The sequence below is a fragment of the Denticeps clupeoides genome, chromosome 14 (assembly GCF_900700375.1).
Source record: "Denticeps clupeoides chromosome 14, fDenClu1.1, whole genome shotgun sequence".
Lineage (NCBI taxonomy): Eukaryota > Metazoa > Chordata > Actinopteri > Clupeiformes > Denticipitidae > Denticeps > Denticeps clupeoides.
This window is the reverse complement of record NC_041720.1, coordinates 14,118,944-14,133,966: the sequence shown is the minus strand read 5'-3', so window position 1 is coordinate 14,133,966 and position 15,023 is coordinate 14,118,944. Positions and strand designations below refer to the sequence as shown.

Below are 15,023 nucleotides of genomic sequence, written 5' to 3'. Positions count from 1 at the left end.
GTAAATAAATCAGCATGGCTGAACAGCCTCTAAATCTGAATGCCTTTAATAGACGACAGTAAAATGTAGGATGCAATATTGAATGCATATGGCTACAGCAGCACATTTATTATGGGGCACGGAAAGATTAACAGCCGTAACGTCCAATTCAACCAGACAATTAAAGGACCAAAACAATATATCTATATATAGTTGGAAAGCCTATCTGTTTACTTTCCCTAACAAGAGTTGCTGTCAGCTTTAATTGTTTATCAGGTGTCTACAGTGACAACCACATGCCGCATCACCGTGGAAAATAAATTGGCCACATTTTATAGATCTCATAAAAAAAAAAAAAAAAACAATCAAATGAGCTTAGAAAGCCAATCTAAACCTAGATTAAAAGCTTCATTAAATCTGAAAATTGCTCTGGGAATACAGAACATCTGTTTCTGGCCTGGCATCACAAAGTCCAAGGTTATCTTGTACAAACAACAATTTACAACCTTGAAAGACAGTCAAGAGCTCACAAGGCTTTCTGGAAGAAAATAAAAGTTTTGGTGTGTGTGGAGGGGTGGGGTGGCGATGCGGGTTCTGGTACTGATCGTAATCTTAAAGTGACAGTTGTCAGGGTTATCGAATTACAAACCCACAACAATGAGAGCTGTTCAGACACCGCAAGGCACAGTTTCTGGCATATATTTTACCAAAGAACCCCAAGTGACAAGTTTGTCATCTCTTTTATGGGTGACAACAAATGTTGTCATGCTGAAAAGAGGATCTCATGTGTGCGGGTACAAAACAACAAAAAAACAAAAACCCTAAGGGAGAGTCATTACTTTTCCAGTGTGACAGAACACCAGTGCTGGTGTCAGGGTCAGCCCTCCTTACCTTTGGGGTGTCCAGGGTCGGTGAACTCGTACTTCCCCATGCCCACTGTTCGAAGCATCTGTAGCCCGTTGGGACTCTCCTGATTGGTGGTGCTGGGTGTGGGTCCATGAATGGGAGTGGGCTGGGGGGCCGGCTGGCCGTTTGTGAGGGGCAAGGCCGCGGAAGGCAGTGTGGGAGGCTGAATCAGGGGGTGTGGGGCCATGTGACCATTACCCACAACGCTGTGCTGTGCTGGGTTGGCCACCTGGCCGGTGGTGGTCAGGGCAGAGGGTGTGACTGGGGGCTGGGTGCTGCCATAGGGAGGCTGGTTGGGCAGGCTGAGGAGCAGGTTGCCGGGGGGGCTGAGAGGAGTGGGGTGGTAGCTGGAAGTGGGCGGTCATAAGAGGGTGGTGGGGGGCAACAGGGGCCTGGATAGCAGGGGTCACACCAATGACAGGTGACTGGATGGACACTCCCTGGCTGTAGGTGGGCGGTTGGGGCATGGCGTATGAGTGGCTCAGGAGGCTGGGTTGGGCTCACCGCCACAACAGGCGGCACCCAGGGAGGACCTGAAGGGAGAAAGGGGTGTATGTATTACTAATCACACCCCTACAGAAGCTATAAACAACTCAACTCACCAATCACCCACACTCTACCATCTCGACCATTACTGTACCTTAAAATCTAGGGAAGAGACATTTGGAGGTTTTTTCATATTGACCAAAAACTGAATGCCTCAAAATCAATTAAATCCAAGATTTGAGTACAGCAGGGCCTGAGTTTTAATCAGATAAAATTTGCAAAGGTTGATTCCACATTTTCATATTAAAACATGAACCGTCATAAATAATATCATACAATTTGCATAATGTTATGGTACATACTGTATTTATATACACATATAATTAATGCTCCAGTTGAATTTCTAAATCCTCTAACATGTCAAAGGATTAAATATTCAGCATGTGATTTATCATAAATATTAGCCCACACTGCACCAGGGCTGATTAATTTCCTGAATATGCAGCCATGCTGGACCTGGCCCTCCATCTACAACACAAATAATGTTGTAGATGGAGGTCTACTGGGCAGACTATATACCATAGGGAGAGGAGAATCGTTATCCCACAATGCACTGCAATCCCGAAAAAAAGGCTACTTCTGTGAGAGAGACAATCAGTTTTAGTTGGGGCACAGGGCATTTCTGTGCATAATTCACCACTAATCATTGGCTAATTATCTAAAATTGGGTTTTTAATTTCTCAGTTTTCCAACTTTGAGGAACACTTTGAAATGATTGGCTGTCCTTTATCATGAGTCTTAAAGGATTCTAACAGATTATTATTATATTACCATTATTTTGCATTTCGATTTTCCCAGCATCCCTATCATGGTTGCCACTTTGGTTGCAAAAGTAATGAAAAGCTTATATTTTTTTAAGAAAGGAAAAGTAATTTCCTTAACATTAAATGGATCCTGGCCTTGATTGCTCTCGTGTAGGCTATAATTAAAACGCACAAGGATGAAATATTAGTTGTTTCATAAGAGCTCCTTTGTCCTTTAATAAAACTGTATTTGGCCGCTTATTTCAATAGGCCAATCAGCCCATGATTGTTTGCCGTCCAGGGGTCTGCTTTTGATGAATTGAAATTAAATTGCAAATAAGGTAAACGTATGGCAACAGGAGTTCAAATCACCCCCCTTCGCTTTTGTGTAGAAGAAGTTTCCCCCCCAACTTCCTCAATCATCGGAGCAAACTTTCAATTGCCGGTTTGTTAATTAATTCAATCAAGTTTGGAAGTGAAGAAAAAAAGGTCCTCTGAGCTCGGGTAAATTAAGTGTGGTGCTGATTCCGGAGGCTAATGACAGACGCAAGTTTTGGCCCCACAATTGCCACCGACACGCAACATTACGCCTCCGATCAAGGACCTTTTTTTCCCCTCCCATCCCATAATGCAATGCAACGGCTGACAGGGGGGCAGCGGAATCGGAGGTACGCACAATGTTAACAATGTCACCCCCTTGGTGCACCATTTCAGTCACTGCTTGGCTCTCACAGCGGGAAACCAAGCACAGGGTCTCCCCGGGGGACCACAGCACTGGAGGGCCACATAGGAGAAAAGGCATGGGTGCACCAAGTTCAAAAATAAAAAAAAGCCCCAAAATGGCCATAAAAATTTCACACACACACCCCTTCCCCAGACACAGACACATTGGTGACAAAATTACTAAAATTCATTTAGGTTCCATCCATATATGACAATAAAACTGAAAACTGGACATTAAAGAGAAAAGACATCAGATAGATATTGGAGCAATGTTGTGCTTTTTGCTTTAAAATGTCAGTGTTGGAATCGATGGGAAAAGACAGAGGCCAACAAGGTGACGTAGGAAAATGGACTGCTCCGGGGTAACATGTCCAATTCATTTCATTTCAACAGCAGAACCGCGCGAACCTCCGAAAAAACTAGGACTCATTAGACTGACCAGTCTAAAGCAGCAGGATATGAGGTTATCCACCTGACGGAAACATTATAAAACCCAATACGTCCAGTTAATAGCGGCCCCTGTTGAAGCGTGGGTGGGCATCAAGATCCATGTCTTCCTGAACACAGTCAGAACAACTTCGGTCAAATGGTTCTTTAGGGCCAGACAGGTGATTTCACATACCAGTCATTCTTTTATACGTGCTCTGGTTTACCCTGATGGTGGTAAACCAAGAATTCAGTATTTAATAAGATTGAGTTCCTGCAAGACACCATGGTCCTTATAAAGTGAATGTTCATTTTAAAAGAAGGGATAATAAATGATAATGGTGATAATAAGGAACAAGGGGCAGACTGGGTTCTCTCTGTGTCGGGTTTGCAAAGGTAAACATCTGACCCCAAATTCGCATGTGTATGTGTTTTTCCCATGCAATGGATAAGCCATTATATACATTTTTCACTTGCTGGCACTCAGTAAGGATAAAATGTACTTGCTTATATTAGATAAACTTCAGGTTCTTATTAACAGTCCCCAAAAATATATATTTCTTTCACTAAACACTAAAATGCTGAAAATAACAACTAAATAAATACTGTTTAAATACAGTAATGATTAAGTCATTGTTTAAACCAATTCTTAAATATTTCAGTTTAATAATGACACTGCTCTGAATAAGGAACTTAGGAAGGGTTTGTCCACATATGGGCATGTTTGATGAGATCTGGTTTAGCAGTTCAGGTTGTTAAATAAGTTGCGGGTTCATTGGAATTGAACTAATAATGAACTAATAACTAATAAAGGTTTGGTGCGGAAAAAGAAATGCACTTTTTAAAACTAATTAGCTTATAAGCGGCCTCCTTATAAGTCCTAGCTATTCAAATCATGGCCCGCCGAGACCAAGTGCTTGTGATCGCCATCCATGCTGCTGCCTGTGAAGCAGGTGTGGGGACTGTCTGCCCAATCGCTCACATAACTTTGTTCCTGAATGTCAGGTCAAACAGAAAAGCAGGCCTGAAAAAGGAGACCAGAGTGCAGATTTCTCTGTTTAGCAGAGTCACTACCTTGTCCAGAGCCTAAAAGCAATTTAAACCATGGACACAACCCGATGGACCTCACTGGGTTGCCAGTTCTGTAATAGACCCAGCCGAATTTCTGTCGTGTAAGAATGACTCTATCCTAGATACGTGCAGAAGGTTTACATGGACGTGGTACTGACTGTAGAAGATCTTCTAAATATTAACATGATATTAACATGAATGCAGTGAATTCTGAACATAAATCTGCTGTGAACAAGTGAATACTGATCACTTTTCACTTTTATTTGTTTACTTGAAATAATGTTAAAAGTATTGCTCTGGATGAGTGATTTATTGTTTAATCATATTTCTTTTTATTTTTTTTTACAAATGTTGATGAATAAATTCTCAGATATTTACTTCATGAAATTTTTTAATAATTATATTTGATTTATTTAAATAGCCGGTTGTGAAGATTTATGATGCCTTCTTTATTTAATGATTGATATCGAACACTTAATTTTCTTAAAAAAACAAACAAATAAACAAAAAATCATAGCTGCTCAAATAATTATTCCTCCTACCTGTGGTTTCGTTCTCCCTGTGCTGCTTGGCAGGCGGTTCGTCCGTCTCCCATGGCGTGGACTGGTTGATAGGTGTCTGTCCCCACCGCACCCCCGGGGCCAGCAGAAGGCCAGGGGCCTGGGATTCGCCAGGCGACAGCCCCGATGCCTGAACAAAGCAAGTGGGGGAAATTTAAAATCCTATCAAAAATAATACAATGCTTCATTCCAACCAGATTGGCTGAGCAAAGTAACACTCAATAATCTCACACCTGACACTGCACAGCACCAACGGGTGCTGATATGTTGCAAGAAAACAATTACCTTTCACAAAACATTCATTTAAACCACTAAATCTATTCTAATGTATACCACACACAATAATTATAGTGATATATAATATTTATATTGCAAAATATTATTACCAGTCTTTATAGACAGATATTCAATTCCTGTTAAAAGTCTGTGTGAATTTCATATTAATAAACATTATGAGTTATAATAATGCTTCACTATTGTGAAGACTGCAAACTACAAAGCAAAAGGCTGCTGTTGCTGTTTGTAGATTGACAAAAAAAATTAATTATAATTACAAGCACAATCGCACAATCGGAATCTAGAAACCATGACACTTTTTTCCTTTGTTATTTTTTAGGGAGGGAAGAATTGAGGTCAATCAGTAAATGCAGTCAAACAGTAATTATAAAGTACCTACAGAACTCATTACATGGTTTTAGGAGACAGCAATAATTATCCAAAATAGTAATTACATAATAATTACCCAGCTAATCATTGCTCATTAATATTTGACTCTGGCTGACTCGTTATCGTATGCGTGGACATACTGACAACTCCATTTGACAATTCGTAATTAAGGAAGTGTATGGGAAGAGTGAATGATTAGGCACGGGCATTGTTCTCCTGTTCAGGAGTGCAAGCGGCATTATTATATTTCTCATTTCACAGCCTCGCTGTTTTTCTTTCCCAAGGTCTGCGCTTAATGACTGAATTCTCCAGATTGCCGACAAATGAGTCCAAGATTGTACGCGTCTGGGACAATCCCGCCATATTGTTCACCCGTGGCCGCGTCGCCTCGTAATCTTAATTAAAACTAACCGAGCCTGAACTGAAGGTAAGGGGGAAGAGTGCGGTTAAAGAGAGTTAATGAGAGTTAAGGCATGCCGGACGATTTGGCGGGGGTCAGCTACCAGTCAGCAAAATGTGATGGATTTGTTGGGTTTGGTGGGAGGTCACCAGCCCTGATTCAAGAATCCCATGTTGCACTCGGAGTTAATAGAAAAGGCCCCGTCAACAAACCTCTGATCCTTCGCCCAACTTTCCATCCATTCCATTATCCCCCCGTGACCCGCGCTGGGCTTCATCGGTTTAACCGTCGGCCGCGGGAAAAAAAAAACGAAATAAATGATATGTTTGAAACAAAAGCAGAGCTCTTCCTCTACATACAAAACGATACAGTGATTATACAGATTAATCTTACTTGTACACTGGTGTATTGATGTATTACATTTTGTGTAAAATGGTTTTCATAATGAAAGAAAGGGTAATTAAAAAATGTAAGAAATGTTTACTAAAATGCATCTGTCTAACTACCCCAGTGTGCAAACACTCACCAGGCACTTTACTCCCTATACAAACACCAATGTTCAGGGGTTTAGTGCCCTCTTTGTTGACAGAAAACAATTGTATGGTCCATTAAAATATTAATATTAAATGAATTCATTAAAATCCAGTTTTTGCAGAAAAAGTAAAAAAAATTAAATTATTGCATCAAATAAAGAATATTATTTCTAGCTTCACCAATAATATTGCCTATTCGTTGTGTGACGTGTTCTATTCAAGCTCAACGGATGAGTGTGCGCAGTAGTTGCTCCTTATAGACATCAGCCCAGTTATTTCCATAAGTGGTTCACATTTGTCTCCTCATCTTCATCATCAGTGGTCAGCTTTGGACCACAGGATGACTGCTGGGTGAATAAGCTGTGGACCACCGGCGCTTACGACACTCCTGCAAACACAAACCCGACCTCCGGCAACTGCATCAGCGTCACCGAGGTCCCACACCTCGATCCTGCCCTATCTGTATGGGGTACTGTAAATCTACCGTAAATCTACACCTTCAAATAGCATCTGGAAGGTAAGCGGTGTACGTGTTTCTCATAAGATGATCCCTGATGCCCCTGTAATAATCCTTTCTCTCTCCATTGAGCAGCAGTTGTTGTTTTAAAAGCCCGTCTGTCGTATATTGCATTCGATTGTTGCAATTATATCAACACAATATGAGCTGTGATGCAATTCCTTTTTTTTTTTACGAGCGGCTAAGAAAGGAAGAAAAAAAATGATGCCGGGTTGCGTGCCAAGCTGCTCCCGGTGTCGGCTCGGTGCCGCTGGTGCGAGCGCTTATACGGATGCAGAAACATATGACTGCGGCAGGCCTTGGGTGTAACCAAGCGTCCCTCCCCGTTTTCTTTCCTATTTTAAGTCATCTCCGCTTTACCAATAACACCCCCCAACCCATCCCCGGCGACCCATTATCGCGGTGTGGCAGATGGCTTTCCTCTGAGTCAACAGAAAACAGCCTGGGACAGTGTGTGTGTGTGTGTGTGTGTGTGTGAGACTGTATGTGCAAACCGGGCAGCCACTAAAAGGCATATTCTTCGGGCTCCTCTCAACAGTGGTCTCTGATGCTTGTGAAAAGGTTCAGGTTTGGGATTTTCCTGTGGAAATTGCTACATAAGGACACCTTCCTCCGCTCTCACAGCACGATAGAGCCAAGTTGCTGTGTGGGGAGACAAAGGTCACTTTTTCATGCGCCTCAGAACAAGTCAGCAGTCCTGCTGTTTCTTTGTCTCTTCAGTTTATAAAGCACACCGCTTGTCATATGAAAACCAAGCGACCGAGACTCAAATTCAGGGTACCTGGCAGACCTAGAAAACCGGTGTTTTTAACACTTTTTGTATTCCAATTCAGCACCTCCTCACTGATAACCAGATGATGGCAAAGAAACAACCATGTTTTTGCTTGATCTAACCAATTTTTTTATTTTTATTTTTTTATTTATTTCACTTAACTCCTAGTTAGGCTTCTTACAAAGAATACACATATAAATAAAAATTGCAATTTAATTTTCTTTAACATTCAATTCATGAAGACAATTTGATCCAAGAATTCAGTTGCATTTGCAAGGTATAAAATGGCATAATCGGAAACAAATCTGCTGAAATCAACGCAAGCTAACTTAACTTTTCAAGTGACAATCATTTAAAAATGCTATTCATTTACCTTACTATTATTAGTAGTAAAAATTTTACAATTACTATTATAATTATTTTGTGCTATAAGACCACGAACACCAACCATGAAACTGTTTTAGTGAAGACAGGACCATGCAGCCCTAATGCCTGTTCGTGTGTGTGCTGTAGCAGGTCAGGACGCTCCTTCCGTGTGCAGTTGCCCTCAAAAAACCCAGTCTGCAACTACATCTGAGGGGGTGCCGCTCTGATATGACAACATGAAGCAAATGTCACCATGGTTACCTATTTCCATAAGAGCCCTTCTATGGACTGGCACCATTCCCGAGTTTAAAGGTACACACTCACACAACCAAACACACATTTGTGTTTGACATCAAATATGAAACCAAGATGACATTGAGAAAAAAAAAAGAACAGAATGAATGAATATGGGCGGCGCGACACAGCTTGGAGCAGGGCTGCTGGTCTGGGATCGATGTCGCCTCTAATCTTGAATAAGGTTAGGTTTACGTTCAGGGAGAGGCCGCTCCTGCATTAGTAGCCCCCTGAGTCACTTCATTAATTAGGAACACTGCTGAGAATATTAACTAGAAAGGGCTAGCGTTGTACTCCAGTGTTCCACTGATAAGTAAAGGCCTTTGGCCTGGAGTGGATCTTATCGCTCAGACGGGTGTCAAATTATAGACAAAAAGCAATTAAGGTGTTTGGGCACTGTGAGATATCAGGACAGCTTTCCAAACAACATTGTTCCAAAAGATATTCTCTCATTTGATCTTCAGCTTGGTCGAGTTCGGGTCAATAAAGGATAGAGATGTTTTACCATAGCTTAAAGGCAATCACTCACTATCACTGTGCACTGATCTGCAGCGACCCTTCTGTCCAAGAGGACAAGTGGTCCCAACCCATGGCAAGAAGATGCCCTTAACCAAATGTGTCAAACTCAAGGCAGAGTGCTATAATATTGTTTTAAAATAAAGTGAAAGTGAAGTGATTGTCACATGTGATACACAGCAGCACAGCATATGGTGCACACAGTGAAATTTGTCCTCTGCATTTAACCCATCACCCTTGGTGAGCAGTGGGCAGCCATGACAGGTGCCCGGGGAGCAGTGTGTGGGGACGGGGCTTTGCTCAGTGGCACCTTGGCGGATCGGGATTCAAACTGGCAACCTCCTGATTACAGGGCCGCTTCCTTAACCGCTAGGCCACCACTGCCCCAGTCTGCCCAATAAAATAATCTCCCTCAATGCATGTCAATTTTGTGACTTTCAAAAAGACAGCATCCCACCAACAGATTTAATATAAGTTATAATATAGCACATAACAATATGCTAACGTACATTTTTATTTAAATGTTTATACGAAAATGCATCTATTGCATTTATGCAAGTCTGAGCCTGAACATCTCTTGACTTAAATGATCCACAAACGCTTTCTAAGGTGCATCTCGTCTCTATGCTTGCTTGCTGCTGCAACTTTTTAAGACCTGACATCTATCAAAAAAAATAAAAAATCTATTTAATTTAGAAATAATTGATTAAATTGAAAGAATTGGTTCTGCTTTGGCCTTCACTTAGAGTCTATCTGCCATTGGTGGTAAAATAGGGATTAAAAGACAGGGCTGTGGAACTTTAAGGCTGAGGTGGGTGATGAGGGCATATGTTCATACGCACCGCTCAGATTTAATATTAGAGGCAAACAGCAATATAGGCATGTAATGAAACACACTCAACAGCACTGGGTGCACGGTGGCAGCTTGGTTATTGACAGGTGACGCCAAGGACGGGGCTAAAACGCATTCCTCCTCTCCTCTATAGAAGGTCTGTCTCCAGGGGCGCATTGCCACAAGGAGCTCCAGTGATCCGTCAATGATCCAGCAGGACCTTCTGTCTCCCTGACACAGCCATGCCCATGGCTGACAGCTGTCACTCTCAGCTGCGCAGCTGCTGGCACACCGCGCCTCGACATCACAGACCCCGGTGACATGTGACGCTGGGCTGTTCTCAAAAAGTTAATAAATAAATAAAAACATGGATGAGAAAAAGGGAAGGTAACGGAAAAAATGGGGCTCAGGAGATCTGGTCAGAAAACAAAGGCACCGATTGTTTGGACCGCTCCAGGTCATCTGCGGCTGGCCAATCAAAACCGCGTAAACAAGAAAACCGCAAGTGACGTTTTTTTTTTTCTCTTTTTTTTTTTACATTCAGAGATCATCTTTTCTTTGACTGACAGAATGTCTACGAGCCCATGACATTTACCATAAACGCATCAGCCATCACACCACCACATTCTAGTCTCTCTTACTAACACACGCTAAATATTTACGGACCTGCATACTAGGGTTGTCATTATATTACAACACAAAGAATGACCAATATGTTTAGGTTTCTTTAGTGCATTTATATATGCACCACCAGCACATGACAACAGAAAAACAACATATTAGTAGGGCCCGTTGATTTCCACAATCCGGAAAACGCGGATGGAATTGCGGAGTTCAACAAATAAAGTGGAATCCATTGTAACTTTATTTTACTTAACTTTACTTTACTTTGCTTTACTTGGCAGACGCTACAAGGAGAAGACACCAGCAATTTCTGATAAGGCTTAACTTGTCAAGAAAAGAAGATGCTAGACTTTGTTTTTTTGTGAGTGTGTGTGCGTGTGTGTGTATGTGCATGAGTGCGTGTGACTCTGAACACTGAATTGCACATAATTCACGTTTTTTGCCGCCTGCACACACCAACACAATGTAAATGCATGGTCGGTTATGAAGAAGAAGCTTAACAAAATTATGGAATTCGACTCTTAGTGCTAAGTTTAGGTGCTGAACAATACCCAAACGAGTTTTATTAAACTCTTTTGTAGGAACACGTTCGACGACCACTTACAGTCAATAACTCATATCAGAAACAGAAAAGAAGCGAACTAGGGCAAGATGCTCACACCAGCAAACTCTTGGTCATGCAAGCAAATCGGCTGCAACATGTGATTTTATTTTACATATGAAGGAATGTAAAATATTCTGAAATAGTTGTTTGTTGTTTACATGTTTTACATGTTTAGAGCAAGCAGTGAATGTCCAAGCACTTTGTGGAACAGTGATTAAATGTGATTTGTCAAATTGTTCTTTTTTCCCCATCCACTCCATAATCACACCTTTTAAGGAGAATAGATACGTTTATAACCAAAAACACGGAATTCAGGAAAAACTGAATTTAGGAAAAAAAGGATTCCCTATATTAGGGTTGCCTAAAGTATTTGTAAGATGTGACTGATTCTGTCTTGGTGCTTGTTTACTTTTTCTGCTTCCATTAAGAAATCTCTTTTTTAAAGTTACTGACCGACATAAGAAATGAATCTAATAATCAATGCAGTGAAGTGAAAAAGTAGCAGCTAGTGAATATGGCTGCCTGATCTGAGTACATCTGTGTTTTTTTTTTCACCAGCAGCACCCCTTGCAACTACCTTTTACAATAACCTTCGGATTCTTAATAACGCGTTCTCTCTCACACGTTTTTCCAACGTAATTCCCTGAAATGTCTTGTCGTTTCGTCTGCTGCCGGGATATTTGGAGAGTTGTAAAGCATCATCTGGGTAGAACATGAAGGGTGAGACTAAGATGTTGTGGCCTGGTTCCTGTCCCACGCTTTTGGTTGAATCACTGGTACTAAAAGAATATTCATCCTACAGGCATTTTTTTTTTTTTAAATAAAGTGTACAGAGGGGGGAGTAAAAGAAAGAAAAAAGAGAGACAGTATTCCTGATATTGTCTCTTTCCCTCGCTTTATCTCTTTCTCTATCACACACACACACACACATCAAATTCTCAGAGGAGAACACAGAATTGGAAGAGGCAGAAATGAAGAAATAGAGGGTGAGGGAGAGGGGTTGTCCAGGTCAGTGGTAATGTAATAATGGAATTCTAATCTCGCCCACAATCACCTGGATGGAGGAAGTACCAATCTTCAAGGAAGGTTCAGCCACGTGACATCATAAACGCTGGGTCCTGTCCCTATTGTACACTCGCCTCTCCTCTTGCCTCTCCAGCATGCACAACCCAGGCTTCTCATGACATAAAATCAATGCAAATGACAGAAAAAACCATGATCTGCGTCTCAAACCACAAAAGATACAGAAGATGTCTTAAGGTGGAACACTGACTATAATTAAATAATACATAAGGAGAAAGGAGAACGATGATAAATCTATACTGAAAATGAATGAATATAAATAGATCAACAATAAACCATTATTTAAGACCTTTCAGTTTTTGTGAGACCACTATAATTATGACGTATCTGTAGGAAGTACAGCCTTATCTGTGAATTAAAATATGATCTTATTAATGATTAAGAATCATTGGATCCACTGTGACTTTAGTAGTGTACTAGAGCTTCTCAAAATAGGTGAATATGTGCGATCGCCTAATCATACCGCTGAGGTGCCACCGTCCCCACACACTGCTCCCCGGGGGCCTGTCATGGCTGCCCACTGCTCACCAAAAGGGTGATGGTTAAATACAGAGAAGACATTTTGTTGTGTCACCGTGTGCTGTGCTGCAGTGTTTCACAATGACGATCACTTTACTTTCACTTCACTTCCACTTTCTGTCACACCCATAATGCCAGTGAAATATCAGTGATTATACAAAATTTGGGGATTTTCTGTATTCAGCTCGAGAGTTTAAATAACACCATGCCTGTTCATATTTTATCATGCAGTCCATTGAGGATTCCAATATATTATTTTGTGATTTTGTGCACAGAGCACCAAATGGGCTAGGACGCCCCCGGTCATTTCCACGCGCGCTGTCAGTACCCAATCGCAGGCACAGAACCAATCGCTCAAGTACAGATTGGGCACTGACTGGATTACTGACAGATTGAAGGCTTCTTTCATTTTATTTATTGGGTCTGCAATATTTTTAAGATATTTAAACTCTAGATATATGGTATTTAATGGCTTGTTTTTTTTGGAAACACAAATTTAGGACTTTTTAAGTATCCGCGGAAACACTGCCATGTGCTCTGTGTGCTCGGCCAAAACTAATGGCTTGTGCTGCAAGTAGGCGTGGTTTCGCGGAGGTGATGCGACTTTGTCGTATCGCGAGAGCGGTCTTTCTGCGGCAGGCCGGTATAATCAAAATACCTCCCGTTGGTCAAGAGTCCAAAGAGTCTCTATCCTCCATCTGTCTGCATATCTCCACGATGCAGGATTTGTCCTTCTTATCCTTGTCTGCTTGAAGGACATTCAGAGGCAGTCTTGAATTTATGCTCGGAGAGCTTCATGTGTCACTTTTTAAAAGACGAACGAATCAGGAGACAACTGGGACATTACGTCACATTTTCTCAGCAGCCATTACCGTCCAATTTAAATGAACCATTCTCCCATGACTCCCACACAACCGGGCCAATCTCGAGGGATCGCGGTGTACAAAATCAAAATTTCAATGACAACAGGTGCCTGGCAATATTGTGCACGGCCGACATCATCATGTTCTAATTCCGATCCATAAACCATCACAGAGCAAGCAGCGGGGCCAGCCGCTAAACCCAATTCTGTGGCAAAATAGATTTTCTTTCCGCCCTTTCTGCCTGCTCCGACCAGCCAAATCAGAGTGCTGTGTGGTTGCTTTGTGTTCCACCAACATGGCAGCTATGATAGAAAAAGGCACATCCATCATGGCCCGTCACATCACTTCCTTTGACGTGTCACTTCCTGTCGACTCACAGCGGCCTTTTGGGTCCCAGACCCAAGACAAAAATTATCTTTTTTTGTGTCCTTAACACACGCTCAGTCTTACCAGGGTAAACAACAGAGTTTACTAGATGGATCTAGACACAAAAAGCAAACTTGAGTCAGATGATATGGATAACTACTAAAGGAAAGTAGTGGAGACAAAATGCGTCTTAGTAAGGTGTTGGGCACCATGAGACACCTGAATGGCTTCACTGCTTCTTGTTCCAGATCCTCCCATCTCTTCACATTAGATTACATCTATCCTTATTCCAGTCACTAGACATGAGGAGGATCTCCTCGAACATCTCAGATACATATTTTAGAATGTGCCTGTAAACCTGACCTGTAATGCCATGTCAGGTGAAGTATGAAGATCATGCATACGACATAATGAAAATGTGAGAGTTTTAACCTGGAACCTTAGACAGCAAGGAAACCTAATTAACCTTTAAAAGATCCTCAAATCTAGCTGTGACACAAACACCGAGATATGTAATGTTATGATGGGTTTTGCAGGGTAAGCTATGAAGAGGGTAATTCTTAGCAGCAGTGCTAATGGGAAATAACTTTTACTTTTATTCAAGTTTAATTTATAACCAGACATATGTGAGAGTTTTAACAACTAAAAATAAACATGGATTGTTGGTCGAACAACAGAAAGCACAACACACACACACACACAGCATACAGGGTTAAAGCAGGACAGAGGCGTGAGGACAAAGGAAAGGGTTAATGGGTTAAATGCAGAGGACAAATTTCACTGTGTGCACCATGTGCTGTGTATCACAAGTGACAATCACTTCACTTCACTTAAAAAAAAAAAAATTACAATCCTAATAATCCCAATCCAACAAAACACACTTGTGGGTCTGAACCATAAAAATGTAAATTGGTGCCACGTGGTGAGTAATAATTTAAAGAATGTTTTGCTCTCACGTGGCACTGATTTCTAAGAATTTGTTTGTTCCAGCTTGTTGTTTGAACAGAAAAACTGAACATTCTATAGAATTCTACTGGCTTCAGATTACCCACTGTTTCATTTATGAGTATTTTATTAAGCATTTCCTAACATTTTAAAATTAAAAATCTGCAAT

The 15,023-nt window shown here is 41.3% G+C and overlaps 1 protein-coding gene across 1 annotated transcript in view; it reads right to left on the bottom strand.

Annotated features, from left to right (window-relative positions):
• The window catches only part of LOC114763750 (kelch-like protein 29), a 111,367-nt gene that overhangs the window by 71,588 nt on the left and 24,756 nt on the right, over positions 1-15,023 (bottom strand). Inside the window, 4 exon segments of the mRNA XM_028953505.1 lie at positions 871-1,228; positions 1,230-1,382; positions 1,384-1,418; positions 4,937-5,084. Of these exon segments, the coding sequence (XP_028809338.1) occupies positions 871-1,228; positions 1,230-1,382; positions 1,384-1,418; positions 4,937-5,084 (694 nt within the window).